This window comes from Excalfactoria chinensis, chromosome 2 (genome assembly GCF_039878825.1).
Source record: "Excalfactoria chinensis isolate bCotChi1 chromosome 2, bCotChi1.hap2, whole genome shotgun sequence".
NCBI classification, from domain to species: Eukaryota; Metazoa; Chordata; class Aves; order Galliformes; family Phasianidae; genus Excalfactoria; species Excalfactoria chinensis.
In genome coordinates this window covers 17,818,379-17,836,301 of record NC_092826.1, presented here as the reverse complement: position 1 = coordinate 17,836,301, position 17,923 = coordinate 17,818,379, and the positions used below count along the sequence as shown (strand labels likewise).

The 17,923-nt window shown below is 40.6% G+C and overlaps 1 protein-coding gene across 10 annotated transcripts in view; it reads left to right on the top strand.

Annotated features, from left to right (window-relative positions):
- Positions 1 to 17,923, top strand: part of OXR1 (oxidation resistance 1) — a 239,956-nt gene that overhangs the window by 102,340 nt on the left and 119,693 nt on the right. For 7 of the 10 annotated variants that reach the window (XM_072330519.1, XM_072330516.1, XM_072330526.1 and 4 more), the window contains exon 3: positions 16,644 to 16,809. The exons of the other annotated variants lie outside the window; for them this stretch is intronic. In XM_072330519.1, coding sequence (XP_072186620.1) covers positions 16,751 to 16,809 — 59 coding nt within the window. In that variant the 5' untranslated portion in view covers positions 16,644 to 16,750. The remainder of the gene's footprint in view (positions 1 to 16,643; positions 16,810 to 17,923) is intronic. 10 annotated transcript variants of the gene reach the window in all.

Genomic DNA, 17,923 nt, shown 5'->3' with positions numbered 1-17,923 from the left:
TGCAGGGAAGAACATAGCAAAAGCCTTGTGGGGTCTTTCCCTTCCTTCTAGCTGAGCTTAGGAAGCTGTAAGAATAGAATAGGAACAGTGAAAGGCAAGTAAGAATCCCTGATGGGCAAGGCTATGAGAAGCTGTTTCTCAGAACTTTCTAAACAGATATTGAGAAACACGATACCACGTTCATCAACTTTGTCAATTTCAGTGTTCTTTTTCTGCTCTTAATTATGTGTATTTAACAGCAGAGGTATAGAGCCAAAGTTAAGACATAACAGTATATTAGAGAGGTTTTAATGATGGAATAATAGATGAAATCTTTTTCTCTTTTTAACAAGTTTTATCCATAGAAATCTAAGCAGTGGAAAAACTTCTTGAAACCTTCTTTTCAGAGGAAAATGCTGATCCTTCTCCTACTAAATATCAATACAACAAGATTCCAGATTCGTGATATTTCCTAAGAAACTGAGATCTTGTAGGGTTATACCACTCCAATTGTAAACAATTAATTGCTAATAAAGGAAGTTGATAACTTCCTTTTTGGAAGTGTTCCAGGGTCTATAGGATGCTGTATTTTTTTGAGTACTTCTCTGAAAAAAAACTTTGGTGCTGCTAGTGCAAGTTTCCCACCTTTGCTTTTCTTTGAATACTGAAGATCCAGTTTTGCTGTTTAAGAAAGGGAAAAAGTGTAGAGAGAAGGACCAAAGAGGGAAGAACAAGGCCAGAGCAGGAGTGACACAGGCACTACTTTCCATGCTTTAGCCTGTACTAGAGCAGATACACTCAGGAGGACTTTTGGTGGAGTGCAGGAAATAAGTAGAAATGGGCAGTAAAAGAAAAGACTGAGAAGCAGAGAGGCTGAGTGGAACCACTTCATTCTGACCCCTCCTGTGGCTCCCATTACCTCCTGAAGTGACTGAGGTACCCATGCTGATGACAGGGGGAGGTTGGGAGCGGGGAAGAAGAGGGCTCTGAAGGGAAGACCTGACTGGGGAAGGATAGGCATTATCTGAAGTGTGTGAATATTTGTCTTTGTCATTTGTTTCTAAATACCTGAATCATAAATTAAGTACTTATGCTAAGTGGCAGTAAAAGAAGTCCCCGGATGGAATCTGTATTGCCTGCAGCATTCTGTAAATGATTTGTCTGTTTTTATCTCAGGCCATGAGTTTTCTCTGTCTTATCCTTCTTTTCTCTGTCTTATCCTTCTTTTCTCTGTCTTATCCTTCTTTTCTCTACCTTCCCCACCGAGGAGGGAAGTGGAGTGGGTGCTTGGCTGCCAGAAGGGACCAGCTCACTTTGGGAAGCTGCATCACACTATTTCCCAGTAATTCTTACAGCCTGTCATTATCAGAAGTCAATTATCAGTTTGTTTTTTCAGCTTCCATCTTCCTTACACCTTTTGGAAAGCGTGTAACATCTGCAATTAGGAGGCAATTCCATGCTAAATACTGTTAATAAGTACCACTGTTTCAAAGTATTTTAAACCTAAAATAATATACTGATGCAACATACTAGCAGCACAGGGTGGTTCCTTGCTGTACCTTCAGATTCTGTTTCAGATTTGTGGGGGAAAATGACATTCACAGTACGTTTTTTGCAGTAATGCTCCATTTAACATCAGCTTGATCCCTTTTGCTCTTGAAAAAAGAAAGTGTGACTGACTGCAAAGGGAAGTGCCTAACTAACATCACAGAATCAGGCTTGCGTTGTGTTTATGACTTTTTTGCTTTGTTTTTAAGTATAGAATCTGTCTTGACAAGGTATATGCATTGAAATGAGCAAGTTATCTCATGAAAAGCTCAACTGTGGTGATTATTCTCACGATGATGAGATTTTGGCCTCAGGCTACTTGTTTGCGCAGAGATAATTTGTCACCTTCAGTTGGCAGTGAGATCCACGCAGGCATAAGTAAGAAGGTCTTCTTATGCAGAATTTATTTAAACTTTGGGTCTGAGTTTGACCCTTGCTCACAGTTAGACCTGTCAATGATATGTGACAAGAAGACTAATAGGATTTTGAAGGAGGGCTGTTATTTCAGCAATCAACTTTGCCTTGTGAAATGCATTATGGTGTGGCTGCCATCAGCTCCTCTGCTCATTGCAGCAGGTACTTTTACAGCCATGGGGATCTAGGACCAAGGCAGCAGAAAAAGAAGTTAGAAATTACACAAATCAGGAAAGGCTTTTTTTTCAGTGGAAGTAGGGCTTTCATGCAGCATATTGCCACTGTGTGATTACACAGCCGAGTGCTGGATTCACAACATCAAGAAAACCAAAGTATTGCACTTACTTGTCTCTCTCTTCTAGCCATATGTTTCAAGTTACTTTGAAAGCGGTAAGAGAACTTGTGGAAGAGTCCTGAGATATTATACAGAGTGGGAGATGCTGTACGTGCTGAAGCTACTGAAGCAGGATGTTTTTTCCCAGACTAATCATTTTATTGCAATATTTGTTGTGTTTTTCGTTAGAATTGAGGAAAAGAATATATATAGAAAAAATAAATCTCACACAGTGGTAACTGTAAAAAGGACAACTTCTGCTTTGGGGCTGTGCTAATGGGCTGCCAGATCCAGTTCTGGTTTGTGTTACTGGTTCATTTGGAATGGAGCAAATTGAGAGAAGCAAGCTATCAGTGCACTACATGGAGAGGAAGGCTGTGCTTTCTGAGAAGAAAACCTCTTTGTATGTGTTATTAAGTTGTTGCCTTTTCTTTTAATTGGCCTTCTCCAATTTTTTCCCAAGAAAAGTTCCTGTTATGACATCAACTATACCCTGTGTTGTGGGAAAGTGTGTTTCCATGTGATACTTCCAGATAGTCCTGCAGGGAAGATGCACAGTGAGTGCTCTAACAACCCTTTGTGCAGCCCACGGCCGCAGGCAGTATTCCTCTTATCCATGTGCTTTTCCCTGGCTGCTGGTTACGTGGTGTTATGATGTCAGGTTTACAATTGAGGTTCACAAAATATTTCATCAGTTCAGTGTTATTTTTTCTAAAACATTCCCAAAGTAGTGCTAGCACACTGTAAATCAGAAGTGCTTGCAAACTTTGTTTCAGTTTACTGCAAAGAGAAATGGAAAGAGAAATAATGTGATAACATAAAGGAGACATGAGAAGGGGAAGAACAAAGACAACGGGTATGAAAAAGGTAGTCTAAACTATGTTGGAAACAAAGAGGAGGTGATAATGTATTCTTCCATAGAGGACCAGTATGGTGATTGTCATCACTTAAGAATTATGCAAAAAATAGGGAATAACGTTAAAAGGAAAAAGGAAGGAAAAAATAGTGGCAAAAAGCATAGATATTTTAATTGGAAGCATTAATTCCATATAACCTTTACATTTGACTGTAACTGTGACTTTTTCTCACACTTGCAATGGAGTACAGAAGTCTCATGTTCTTATGAAATAAAGATGCTTATACGTCAGATAGTATTCTTAACCAAAAGTAAATATTCTGTTCTATATATGGCCTGGCAGATTATATAGGAGAGAGAAGGGACCTGTGAGCCTAAAGAAAACAATAATGGCTATGGCAACCTTCACATATCAAAAGGTGATGAATAAATAAACTACAAGAAGATTTCATTTTATCTCTCATTTTGAACAGGTAGGTATTGCAGTGCACATTTCTTTGTTCCCACAGAGGCCAGCCTTGGTCAGAATGGTCATGGCAGCAGGGGAAGCATGCCACAGTTGCTGCTAACACCACCAGCATCCAGCTTCTCTAGCTGAACAGTCTTTATGTGCCTATAGAAATGCAAGCCTCAGTTCCAGTAACGTGAGTGCAGTGCTAGTTCAGGAAAATGGCTTTGCTTCTTTTTACACTTGTACAACAGTTTGGCGTTAATGTATGCTAAGCTGTGATTGACTGTATTTTAAAGTGAATCAAAGTGGTCTTCATGTCATTGTCCCTTAGCTTTTCTTTATTGCTGCTGGTTATTGTTTCTGACGAAGCTTCTTTGAAATGTTAGCTAGTTAGTGTCACACTTCAGGGTATTCCTTTTTGGATCCACAGAGCGGACAGGCTCAAGGGTTGGGGTTCCTTCTGACAGGGAGTGGTTTCTTTCTAATGAGCTGCTGCTGTTTCGACAAGTTGTGGGTTGTGTTAGATTGAGAATGGGAAGAGAGAAGGCTGAAGAACAGTAACAGGAAACACAGCTTGGTGGAAGTGGCTGTGCAGAGGCGGTGGCAGATTCTGAGTAGCAGCAGCTGACTGATAAATAGAGGCATTACAGCTCAGCTCTGCTACAGGCGCAGTTTGGAGGCAGCGAGGAGAGGCCTAGTTTCCCAAAGGAAGCTGGGGGACTGCATGCCCATGTACCACAAGCCAGCTTCTGTGAGATCAGCCCATGTCCTGGACTCCCAGCTCAATCTGTATTAATTAGAGATACTGGACTCCGTGTGGCTTGAGGTCCTTATTTAATGTCACAGATTTATAGCAGTAAAAATGAATTTGTCCCATCAGCCATTAGGCTTCAGTGAGAGAGAGGCAGTGTTTATGCCAATTGCTCCAAGTTTCACAGTCCTGAACAGCTTGGTGTCCTGCTTTGCTGCCTTCACGTTGTTTGCCTGGCTCTTTCATATTGGCTTGCTTTGGTTTTGTCCTTTTGTATTTGATGGTGACTGTGACTGTAGAAGATGAATGGCACTGGCAGATGCCGTAGGTGTGTAGTGCGGGAAGGTTTTACGCAGGAGCCATCCTAAGCTCTGCTGGATTTCTTTCTGATTTCCAGAAACCCTGCTACGTTAGCCCCAAAGCCTGCCCAGCAGGCTGTCATTTGGAGATGTCAGCAGCTGCCTCATAAAAATGGGGATAATGTCATTTCCTTCATTTATGAAGAAACTTGAATCCCAAAGTTTGGAGGTTAATACTGGATTAAATAACTTGAATGCTGAAATTAGACTCCTCATCCAGTGCAGAAATAAATACTGTTTAGCTTTGGTTCTGAGCAGTAGGTAGCTTTAGTTTATATAGGTGTTACTGAGTGTTTGGTGGCTTTGAGCATCAGGATGCACCTATAAATAGGAATACAGTTATTTAACTGTGAGCTCCTGTGCAGGAGCACATGGCCCAAATAATAATTATGTTTTACCACTCAGCATTGAAGTGCAAAGAAATCTGCTGACAACAAACATTTGTGCTGCAGAGAACAGAAGATAACTTGTTACTTTCTCGGCACTCTGATTCTCAGTGTTCCTCCTGAATTCACAGAGAACATGTCAATGTAAATAAGAGTGAAGAAGTGTTGTACTTTTCTGTGTAACTACTTTTTATTTACCAAAGTAAAAAAATACCCACCATACTGGTACACTTGACAAAGCTTTCCTTTCTAAAACACTGTGGACAGAGTATGTACACTCATTTTAACATCAGGTTGACACTAAAACTATTGCTGAGATGAAATTAATTGAAGCTATAAGTATTGTATGGTGTCACTTTTTCTCTCTCTCGCTTACTTCTGAACTTGTAAAGTACAACCTAATGTCCCAGCACACACGTACCTGCGGCTGGAAGGTCTGAGATTGAGCAAGGTGGGCTCACTGTGTTTCAGAGAGAGGTGTGGAACTTGGTGGGTGTAGAACAGTGAGCTGTGAATTATAGTTAAAAGCATAAAGAAATGAACTCACAGCTCCTCAGCTGTGTGTCGGTGCCATGGGCTGCAGAATGTGTTTTGGTTTGTTTTGAAGGTGAGCGTATTAATGAACAGTGATGTTTTAGAAAAGGAAAACAGTGAAACCTAAGGTCATCAGTGGTACAAGCTCCTCAACTTACAGTCCACCTTTTAAAAGCCAGTTGAAAGACGATATATGTCCTTCAGGTGCCTTGGTGCCTTTTCTAGATGGAAATTTAGACCTCCAGCCAGTCTGTTCCTGACTGAAAACTTTATTTCAATGTGCAGATAAAAGGCCAAAATGATTAAACCCATCACTGAATATCACTGTTACGACCTTTGTAACATTCACTTTATTACAGGAGCTGGGAATAAAACAAAAGTAAATGCTGCCTTTTTTATGTGTGTGTTGATGAAGCTTTCTTTTATGACTGTTGTCATGAGGATGGATTACTCGTACAAGATGTTAACCATAACAAGTTCAGGTGTTGTCAGTGATACGTCATTTTTGTGGGGTAAATAACCAAAATTAGTTTGTACTTTTTATTCTCTCTTCCTGTAAATGACAGTTAAATGAGACTAAATTGCCTTTCTGTTTCCAAATGTCACTTATAGGCAGCTGCTTTCTGAACCTCAGAGGTGCTCACTAATAGCCCAGGTATTGCTTTACCTCCCTGCACTATTTATAGTTAATGTCAGTGCAAGAAGTTCTTCATCTCTTTGTCTGGTTTTCTTCTGGGAAATTAGGGATATATGCCTCATTTCGGAATTGACCTTCAGTTTTTCCAGCCAACCTAAGATGAGAAAAGGAGGCATATTGCAGTTCCCCAGTTTCCAAACAGCTTTTAAACATATTGTTCTCTAAAACTTCTGAATATGTATGCATTTCTAAAGCACAGTTTCATAGCAAGCAGGCAGTGGTTGAGACTGTTACATCGACCAAACACTTTCTTGATTGGGCATCTGTGAAGGCACCAGTAATTTTTGAGAGACAGGAGAGAAGCTGTTGTGGTGAGAAGCAGGCGTTGACCTGATAAGTATCTGATGTCAGTGTCACAGCAATTGGCTGCTGAGAGAGTTGTTTGGGAAGCAGATTGCTTTTTCAGAGAGTTACTTGGATAACAGTGATTCTGCAGAGAAATTATGTTTGAAAGCTGCAGTAATTTCTTACTTAATGCAGGCCTTGTTGTGCTGAATACAGGAATATGGTAAAAACAGCTTTTCCTTTAGGTATCTGAAAGTACACAGGGCATCCGGATGATCTTTTTGCTGTAAGACTGATGACAGTACCCTGACTGACCAAGATGCTTCTGGCTTTACACTTTGTAGAGCTTTCTCCTCAGAGGGTAAAAAAAGTCCAGTTGGCTTACAAAGTTGTTTGCACATTATTGCACAAACAGAGAAGATACACAGGGGCAGTGACCCTGTAAGATGTTGCATGCCTCCAGGTGTGTTGTCTTGTTTTGAGATCTGCAGAGACCAGGGATATTACTGTGGTGAGGGGGCTGAAGGACTGGGACTCAGTAATGTCTGTCATGACCTTAATGATTTTCAGTACGTTGCAGCATCTTGCAGGCTGAAGTCATGGGGATGCCTCTTTGGAACCAGTCTTAGGAAAACTGGGGCAGGAAGAAGGAGCAAGTGTGTTTTTTGCCTTATTAACTATGTCTCTTGTATTCCATTGCTGTCCAACAGGTGTTCACTTCTAAGAATACCCTGTATAATTGTCAGTCTTTCAAAGTTGCAATGGATAGTCTGCCCCAGAATGAGCAATGAGTACAAAACAGGATACAGGACATCCCATAGACATGAGAAAAAAACTGCTTTGAGGGTAACAGAGCATTGGAACAGGCTACACACAGAGGTTGTGGAGTCTCCTTCTTTGGTGATATTCAAAATCTGCTTGGATGCTTTCCTGTGAGTCCTGCTGCAGAGAACTGCTGTAGCAGGGGGTTGGACTTGATGGTGTCCAGAGGTTCTCTCCAGCCCCTACAATTTTTGTGGTTCTGTGGATGACGAGGCAGGAATTTTCCAGCTCTGTAGAGTACATCTGTGGCTCTGACCCTCCTGAGGAAAAGCCTCTTTTCAAGGGGCAAGATTTTAAGCTGTTGCCAGGGTAAAAGTCTAAAACATAAAAGAAGGGATGTGTTATCCAAGAGAGTTGCGGGCAGCCGGCTTAAATGGATTTTGTATCCATTGTTTGTATTGCTGATTGAAATGCGCAGGCTACTACATCTGCAGTAGTTCTGACATTTCTGCTCTTGGAAGCTTTCCAAAATCTGATTGCTTATGCTATTTCTCCATCCATCTTAAAAAAATAAAATAAAAAAAGTAATAAAACAACAACGAAAAGAGCCTCTTCGAGAGAAGAGTCCACATAAAAATAGCTCTAACCTATGAATTTGCCTATCTGAATTTTATTTATGTTCTTCCTTCTGTCCTGTATTCATGGTGGAAGTGTAGCAATATTGATGGAGAAATATGAGACAGAAAGAAGGGGATTAAGACAGGCGAATCTCTGGGGCGCTGCTGTCTGCTTGGCAGCAGGTGGAAGAGCAGTTAGGCGTGAGGAGCTGGAGAACTGCTGTGCTTTTAGCGAATGGCTGCATGTGGGAACGAAATTCAAGAGAGACGGCAAGATTCGGTCAGAAGAAAGGCTGTCTGCTGAGTTTAATTTCAGATCCCTAATCGTGCACTGTTTGTACGGATGTGGGGACAGAGGAATGAAAAGGTCTGTACTGGGTCAATGGTGTCTTTGTTTTGAAACCTTTTAGGCATTCAGTGATGCAGAGTAGTGATAGAAGGAAGAATTGCTGGGGTTGTATTATTATGTTTTTAAAATTTTGGTTTGGTTTTCTGCAGTTCTGAAGGGCTCTGTCTAAACCTGGGAGCTGCACATTGAATTCTTAGCTTAGTTCTAGTTGGATATGGTTTGGTCAGTGACTGCTCCCAGAGCAGGAGTGAGTGGCTAAATAGTCCTGTCTGTGTGAGTGGTGAACTGAAACACTGATAGATTCGTTAGAATATCAACTGTAGGAAGGTAAGGATGAATGAAATGCTTCTCTTCAGTCTCCTGCAAGAAGCCTTAGGATACAGATGGGGGAATTAGTCTCAAAGGATGGTAAATCCCACTGTATTTATGACCGGTGAAGAAAATGAGGGGAGAAAGGAGATAATTGGACCATTGTGGCTGCAGTGTGTCGACAGATCTAGTGTCCAATGTGCATCTTACTGATGATCTCATCCACAGTATACTATGCACGGCATCTTAAAGCCTTGAAATCCCTTCTCTGACAACCTTGTAAGCTTTATTTGTGAGACAAGCCCTTCAGAAGTGTGAGGGGCCCTGCAATGCATATTGAGTGCATTTGTGCAAACGTGTTTTGGTGTAAAATTGATTTGTGTTGTCTTATTCCTTGTAGCCACTTAAAAAGACATTGAATTTCCCTTCTAATGTCTTGAAGATCTCAATTATACATTTAATTGCTACCCAGAAGACATCTTTGAGAGGAGGATTCAGTGAACACATGGCTACTTTAAAATGCAAAGGCATGTTAGTTAAAAAGAGGGAAATAAAGAAATATCATCAGATAGCAGTGGGAGCTATGTGGGAATTGTGCTTTGGTTAGTTTTTTCCCAGGTATTACAACTGTAGAATTTGATTATGAAGATCTCAACTCTTTTAATAGTTATATCTGCTAGAAGCTGTAAAGAAATACATACTCACATGTAGAAGATATAAAACGTTATAATTGTAGTGCAGGAAACAATAGAGGTAGCAATTTGCTGCATTACAGTTTTCCAGTCACTGAAATTCTGCTGCTAATATTTGATTGGTGAGCAATCCTGAAATGGCTGATCAAAATGCAATGAACCTTTCTTTATGCTTCTAAAATGTATTAAGCGTAATACTCAGCGTTAAAAATACTCCAGGCAGTACAGCAGATCTCTGGTTCGCTCATAGGACTGGATCCTCCAGCAACTGAGTTTCAGTGTTTAAGTACATGAAGACCTTCCTTGGTCTGGTGATGTCTGCAGTAGTTTCTTAATGCCTCACAAAAGCGCAGACTTTCTATAAAAGTTGGTAGGAGAGATGTGGTTTCCCCAGCTGTTGTGGTTGGGGATTCATTGAAGCCGCAGACCAGTTTCTGATGCAGACAGTACATTTAACCATGGCTGTGTTACAGTAGAGTTAGATCCCCTGCGTTAGAACCCAGGCCAGTTTCTGATATCCAGAAACTATATATATAACTGCCCCCTTGAAAATCCCTGTAGTGCAGTTCTGCGGAATCAACTCCACAACAGGTTTCTTTGTAAAGTCTCTCAAGGTTTTAGGTTTTTCTCTCTTTGGCACTTCCCATACCTGTTGAAAAAATGATAATCTGTTGGGAAGAATTTAAGCTTGATCAGAGCATGGAAGAGTTGTATTTGATGCCCTGCTCACTTCTGAATTTCATCTCTCAGCAATCTTCTATATTGTAAATATCCAGCTGTTTTCTTCTTACAAAACATGTCAACCATTTGGAATTCCTTATTGTGTAACACTGTTGTTTTCATTTGGCTTAGATACAGTGAATTCTCTTTAAATGTGCTTTGGGCATGTTTCACATTTGCTCTTTTCTTTGCCAATATATACCCATTTTACAGAAAGTGTCTTCTTTTGCTTTCTTCCTCTAAAATTTCACTCCCTCTAACTGAATAAAATGAGAATTTCTTGATCTTTTTTAATAGGTGGCCTATGCTCGAGTGGAAAAGAAATTAGGTTGGTTATTGTAGGGATTAAAAACCATCTAATTCTGTGGATTGTATAAGTTTGGCTCCTGAGACAGCAAGATTGTTTTGTTTTCCTTGCTGAGAAAACCTGATATTAAAATAGATCTGTTGTTTTTACCTAACTTACCTCCAATCAAAGACTACTTTAATATTTTTATTTTGAAGGTACTGTTTTCCTTTAGAAAAATGGCCAGTAGCCAAAGTAGGCCCATGTTTCCATCTTAAAAGGTATATACTTTTGAAAGAAGTCGTTTAGCTTTCTTATTCCAATTAAACTCAACGTTGTAAGTCACCATTATTTTACCCATTTACTATTTAGCATAAAAAAGAATCAAAACAGCAAATCATCAAAAGGATTTGTCTTTTTACTTCATCATAAAAGTACCCTGAAATGATCTGAAATTATTCTGTTCCTTCTCTGCTCTGCCTGTCCCTCTGCTTCCCTCCCACACATTTCTTCTACTTTAAAGTTTTATTGCTCATTCTTACTTAAAAATATACATATATATATTTACATATATATATGCTATATTATAGGATGGAGATTTTAGTTCCTCAAAAAGGCTTTTATTTTTTTCTTTCACATCCTGTAATTGATTTTCACACAAGGGAATTTGAAATGACACTGACCTTATCAGCTTTTTACTGAGTTATGTAACGTCTTGGTTTCTCGAAGATTTCATCTCTATAAAGGTGAAGTCACTGCAGCACAGATGAAGAAGTCAGCACTGGTGCATAAAATACTGCCTAGTCTCTTTCTACCTGTATGCTACATGCCTCATGTTTTGTTTTGGTTTGTTTTTTTTTTTTTCTACAGGAACAGATGGTTAATTCCTACCTCTTTAAAATTAAAAGCTTTGTATTCTATGAATATGTATATCTCTATAAATTATTGAATTCCAAACAGTTTTTTTTTTTTTTTTCTTTTTTTTTTTTTTCCTGCTGTATACACTGTAGAATAAATTGAATGGAAGCTGAAGGGACTTGGTATTTTGTTTACATAAATTGAGCACTATGATGTTCTAAATGTATGTCATTTGTCACCAAGTGATCTTGGAAAAGCTGTGGGGCTGGATCTATGGGGGGTCACTGTAATGATCAGACAGAGACAGACACTGGTTTGCTTCATGTAATGCAGATTCCTGCTGCAGAGTAGAAACAGGCTTTCTCTCTGATTTCAGATATCTCCAAGGAAATCTTTTGTTGTTCTAAAATATTTCTATAAAAATATAAACCCAGCATTAATCTTACAGCCAAGCTAAGCCAATTTCATCTGTTTTTATTTATCAAAACCATGCGTTATCGTAAAGTATTACCTTATAGAAAATTATGAAAGTATAAAAATTGCATAATCCAAAGGTATGCTCCTTCTGGGTTTTGATTTAAGAAGGAAGCTTGTTTTTTAAGCCTAAATCATCTGAAAGTGGAAAGCAGTCAACTGCAGTCAACTGTATAAAGCACTGGAGCTTTCAGACTCAGTGGGGAAGGACCTACTGCTCACTATAGGTAGCTCCTGGGTCTGCACCTTGCTGAGGTACCTGAAAGTATTCATGCAGCTGGCGTTTCAAGAAGGGGCACTGCTTGGCACATGGAGCAGTGCCATTCATACACCCCTGCGATAGGCAGGAGGGTTTGGTGCCAGCTGGTCCTTTTCCATTTGCATTTAGGAAGAGCTGGCTCAAAGCAGTGCCTACTTCCAGTTTGGATGGACAAAGGAGTGCACCTTTTTGCCTGTTCGCTATAAGGACTTAACACTGGTTTTAGAAACGTTGTTTGCAAGCTCCTAACATGGCAAGAAGTTAGCCCCAAATTTAATGGGATCTGAACTGAGTGTAGAAAAATGCACAAGTCAGTTCAAATACACGAAGAGAATAGGATATAGTCTTCTCCTTTTTATCCCCTTCATTTATGTTCCTAAATTCTTCCTCTTCCTCTTGCTTTTCACGAGTGAGAGATTTTTACCTTTTTGTTCAGAAGAGCAATTAGCAGGGCTTAGCCATAATATTTTGATTTTCTAATGGTTACTTTTCATAGAAGATTAAACAAGGAAAAAAATCCCATGTCGTGAGATTACTTAAAATACATCTTGGAATCCTGCCGATATTTCATGGACAGAAAATGCAATTTACTGATTCTTATACTGATTTATATGTAGGATTTTTAAAACCTTGACAGTTTTACTGCATGCGTCTAAATTCAGCTTCTGTGTTTCAGCTTGTGTGCTGTTTCCTTACAAATGCTGATCAGGTGGTTGTTTAACAGCTCTGCCTTGGAGCTGAGCTCTAGTTAGGAAACTAAATGCATAAATGCCTCTAAACTCACTTGCCTCATTTAACATGCTGCATCCTCATTTGTCATCTGAGCTCTGGTTTTGATGACTTCCAGATGTGTTTAAATCTCTCCTTGGCTTCTCTTTCTCTTTGTCAGACACAAGCTCCTTATCTCCTTACACCAGTCTTATGAGGTTGGTATCTGGTTCTGGGTATCATTCACCTGGTGGTGCCAGCTTGGCCTCGAGGTGCTCTTTTGTCTGAAATGGGGGAGAAAAGCCTCACTGTGCTTTGGAAAATCAAAGTACAGTGCTTTTTTTATTGGATTCTTCTTTAAATAATGCCATTTACTATGATGCTTACAGATTGCTAGTGTCTGCAGTGGGTGTAGTTGCAGTGCTTATAACAATTCTGCTCTCTGGGCTTATTGATTTAAGAATAATAATATAGAATCCTTTAGGGCTCCTGTGTTCTGCAATCTTTTCTTTCTATGTTTCTTCAGCTCTATTTTGTATCAGTGTGAGTGAAAAACTCAGGTAAACATTGCTGCTTGTCACAAGTGTATATCTAACCAGAGGCTCAAGGGAAAAGTTACCTATTTTCTCTGGTGGGGGCATGTTGTCTTCAGCATGAAACTAAATTGTGGTCTTAGGCTGTGTACTTGAATTTTAGTATCACCACCTGCTGCCTGTACAGCCCCCCTGGGCAATGGAAAGAAGAAACACACAGTGTGGGGCCCTTAATACCTTATCAGGTGTGCACTGAAGCTCGCACAGCAGAGGCTGGTCACCATTCTGCAGCTGCAGGAGTGAGGTCTGGGGTGCCTGTCAGCAGTGCTGCTTCTCTCTCCATGCCTTCCCATACTTCCTCTCTGTCCCCTGATGCATGTCTGATGATGTCCCCTTTCAACTGCAGCTGAAAGGTTAAGAGGATACTCAGAGTGTGGCTGAAATGCAATGATCCCTTTCATACTGTTGCATTGTTAACATGGCATATGTGGGGACTCCCCTTGGCATTTTCTCCTTTTGCTGTCAGTGTGTTCCCTGCTTGATCCACCAGGGTTATACTGGTGAGTGTCCCTAAAGGTTCAGGTAACCTGTCCATAAATCTCTGTGTGTACTGCAGGGTGCAGGGCCAGGATTAGTGGTCTCCAGAGTCCTCCTCAGGTCCGTGACAGACAATGCCATTACTGATGACATACCCAGCTAGGAGTTCAGGAACTCAAGAAAAAGTAGCTTGGATGTAATAAGAAAGCAGTATGTTTTCAGTGAACAGTGTGTTATATGGAATAGAATGGAATAGTTCTGTTGGAAGGGACCTTGAGAGGCCATCTATCCCAACTGCCTGACCACTTCAGGGCTAACCAAAAGTTAACGCTTATTATTAAGGGCATGATCCAAGTGCATTATGAACACTAGCAGGCGTGAGAGATGAACCACCTCTCTAGGAATCTTGCTCCGATGTCTGACCACCCTCACAGTAAATAATCCTTTCCTGTTGTCCAGTCTGAACTTCCCTGGTGCAGGTTTGTGCTGTTCTCTTGCTTTCTGTCTATCAAATAATAGTCAATAAATGCAATCAATGGAAAACTAATTTAGTTCAATCTATGCGTTTACTGCACATTTCATTAGAGTGTTAAAATTATTCTTCAAAATGCTTGAGTTATGAGTTGGAAGACAGAAACTCAATTCCTCTTTGGCTATGATGATGAAGGAGTTCTCATTTTGCCTAGTTTTTAACTTCTCTTTGACAAGTTAGGTGCTTCCAGGGAGATGTATCTGGTATTATATCCCGCAGAGCACTTGGAGAACCAATTTATGTTTCTAGCAAGGAGAAATGTTAGACGTTTCAGTCTCCTCGGGGAACAGCTTCTGCCCCTCTTCACTCTTAGAAGAGCCTGGCTTTTGTGAGTTAGTGCTAATTGCTTCACATTATGACAGTTGCTTGTTGTCCTGTGAGAACTTTTGGGGGAATATATTACACACACATTGCAAATATATGTAATCGTTACTGCAGTAGTATGCAAATGTAGCGTCTGCATGAACTGAGTTACCTAGGTGCCTCAGAAGGGTATTGTTTACTTGTAGTTCCAACTGCTACTCTTTGTCCAGTCTTGCTCTTGCCTTTTATTTAGTGAAGGCAGCATGATGCTTCCGAAGACCTCTAGGTTTTAAATATCTTTTCCAGTTCTGCATCTGTGCAGTGTTCTATGCCTAGTTCTTAGGAAAGTGAAGCAGCAATAATGGCTTCCACATGGTAGCCTTGTAGACCAGTGCCAGGGCAGGAAGCTGATGCCTTTGAGAAGGAACACTTTGAACATAAGTGTGAGAGGGAGTCTGGTAGCTTAAAAAAGAGAAGGGGGAGCTCCATTTGGGAAGCATTATGAGAGTTTGGATGAATGTCAGTGATGGTGGTGTCTTCTGTGATGGACTAACCCTCTCAGTCTAGTGACTGGTCACTCAGTGTCAGTCTCTGCACTCTGTCCAACTACTTATGCTAAAGATGGTGGCTCTTCTTTGTGACAGTGGGCCCCAGTTTGCTGCAGGCTGCCCAGCATCCCTGTGCAGTATGAGAGTGGTGGGTCACACAGTGACAGCACAGGGTGCCTGGTTGCAGGAGTGGAGTCTGTACTTTAAGGGAAGTGCTTGAGTTGTTTCCCTGTGTACACCTTAGGTTGTATGAATTACTGAACAAGGCAAGGCATGAGCAGATTTGCATTTTTATGTCTCAGGGCAAGTGCGTCCACAGCACTTTCTTCTAACTTAAGCAGCGGCTGCCTACTGTGTTGATGCTTATTTGGAGAGACGGTGCAAGTGGAGTACACAAATCTGTGTTGCTGTAAGAATGTTGTAGCTTCCAACCTCCTCTGCTGTCTCTTTAAGAAGTTAAAAGACCCTTTGCTCCCAAATTTGACTACATAAATATATGCATGTTATGATTGTGTGTACTGTGGCAATCTCAGGAACATTAAGTGCCCTGGGGTATTGCTGCTGACTTGTAAACTACTTAGAAAACAGTCAAGCCTAAGGTCGGATTCAAAAAGAAATGTGAATGCAGTTACCTAAGTAAAAGGGTATGGATAAAACAGTTTTGTTGATGTATAAATTACCTGCAGTTAGCATGGAAAATAATAGATGTTATGATAAATACGTTACACAGAAAAACGCTACAAGCTTATATGGCTTCATTGTAGATGAGGAATTCTTGAGGTATGTAATGGTGATGTAAAGATTTTCCTTAGTGGATACAACCTTACAATAGATTGGTTGGTTTGAATCCCATCCTTATAAGTAAGGCAGCATTGGAAATAAAGCTACAGCATTAATGAGGCAAATATGAATTAAATGGAAATTACCATCACTTTTAAAACCATTACGCAGATTTTTTTCTGTGCAGAATGTGACAGAGCTGGAAATTTCAAGACCCATGCAAATTGTACTAAAATAGATATGCATAAAGCACTAGAAGAGCTTTTGTGAAAATGGAACTAGTGGGAGTTATTTAAATAACAGTATAGCAGCTATTAACAAAATAGCGAGATCCAAAATAGTAATTTACTTTACACATCACTTCTAAAACATGTCCGGAATCAAGATAACTGTCAGCAAATAGCAACCCACTTTTCTCAAAACCCTAAAAGAAAAAGATCAAGAAATTTTCATACCTGACAAAACATGCACTCCAACTGCTGAGCGTATTATTTCCACCATGTGAAGCAGCTGTAAAATATTATGCAGTCACGGTGAAGCCATATGATCTTGAGCTTGTAATCATTGCAAAACCTAACACAAGAGAAAAATTACGAACTGAATGCACTGTGACTACCTGAGATATTATGTGTGTAGCGTGATTGCTGCCATCTTCCTCCCCATCATCATCACCTTGCTCTCCACACTGCTGCCATACCTCATCCTCATGTCTCCAGGCCCATTCGTGGTGTGTAGAGTGCGTTGAATCCTTTGCCAGCAGACTCACTAATCTTCTCTCCCAGGCACTGAGAATGCCTTGTCCCACTTGAACCACAAGCGGATTCTGGATTCTCCTGCTTGGAGTTAATGGATGTAACCTGGCAGCAACCAATCTATATGTCTTCTGTAAATGATCCTCCAAGGGTTTACCTGTAGCAGTGCTGTCATGCTCCCAGGAATAATCACAAGGTTTGTGTCTGTTTCTCTAAGACTTTACACTCTGGTGTTCTGCTGAACACGTTAGATGTGAGCTCTGTTAAGGAGGCTTGGGCTGCCTATTCCAGGCACAACAAACCCAGTTTTTCAACAGTTCAGGTGTTCTTCACCATTTTCCTTGCCACCCACAGAGTGATGTGTGATGGTTGCTTTCCTGCATGTGCTGCAACCGCGTCTCTCACAATGACTGGGCAGTGGAGCGAGGTTGGGTTTGCTTTGCTGCCTGGTGTTCTGACTACTGACAGCTCTTGTGTCTTTAATTTGCATGGTAATATTTGATAGTGTGTGTAAAGGAATGCAAAAGTGTTGTAGCGCTTGCTGTACGAGCTCATTTTTGGCGTAAAACTGTTCCTCCACTGTTTGCTTTCCAGAAGCTCAGCTCGGTGTCGCGTTGTTGATAAATGCTTGCTGCTTGGAATTGCTCTTTGGGCTATATAGGCGTGAATTAATTCCTAAACCTTTCCTAACACCACCTGTGTGAAGGTCTTTTTATATTCTGCCATTGATCCCATAAACTGCTTGCATTATCAGAAAACTGCATGGTCTATTTCCAAAGTAACATTCTGATAGGCTGTTCTTCTTCTTATTTGGTGGGAGGAGATTTTCTACCTGCTTTTTGTTGTTTGGTTTTGTTTCCCTCTTCAATCCATAATGAGCAATTCAGACTTGGATTGCAAATATGTTGTGCTCTGGTGTAGTGCATATAGAAGTGTGGCACATGGGTTGGTGGCAGAGGCAGAGCATGCACTGAACAGCTGTGAAACCCCTCCGCCTTCCTCGGTTCAAGGACTTGCCCAGCAGAAAGGTTGTCTTTCTGTATATGCATGCAAATTTGATAGCCCCTGATGGATGTTTCTCCCTTACATGTGGAATTCCTTTTAGTAGTGAGTGATACTCCCAGCCTGCACAATAATTTCTGTCATGCAGTTATATGCAGTTCAAGGAAGTACAACCTTTTGTTGATTTCAAACCTGCTGCTTGCTTTCCTTTGGTGCTTCCTCTGTCTCCTGCTGCGAAAATGGTGACAAATTGTTCCCATGCTGTCGTACCCCATTGCTGATGGCTGTAGAGGTCCCGTCTTGCTCCT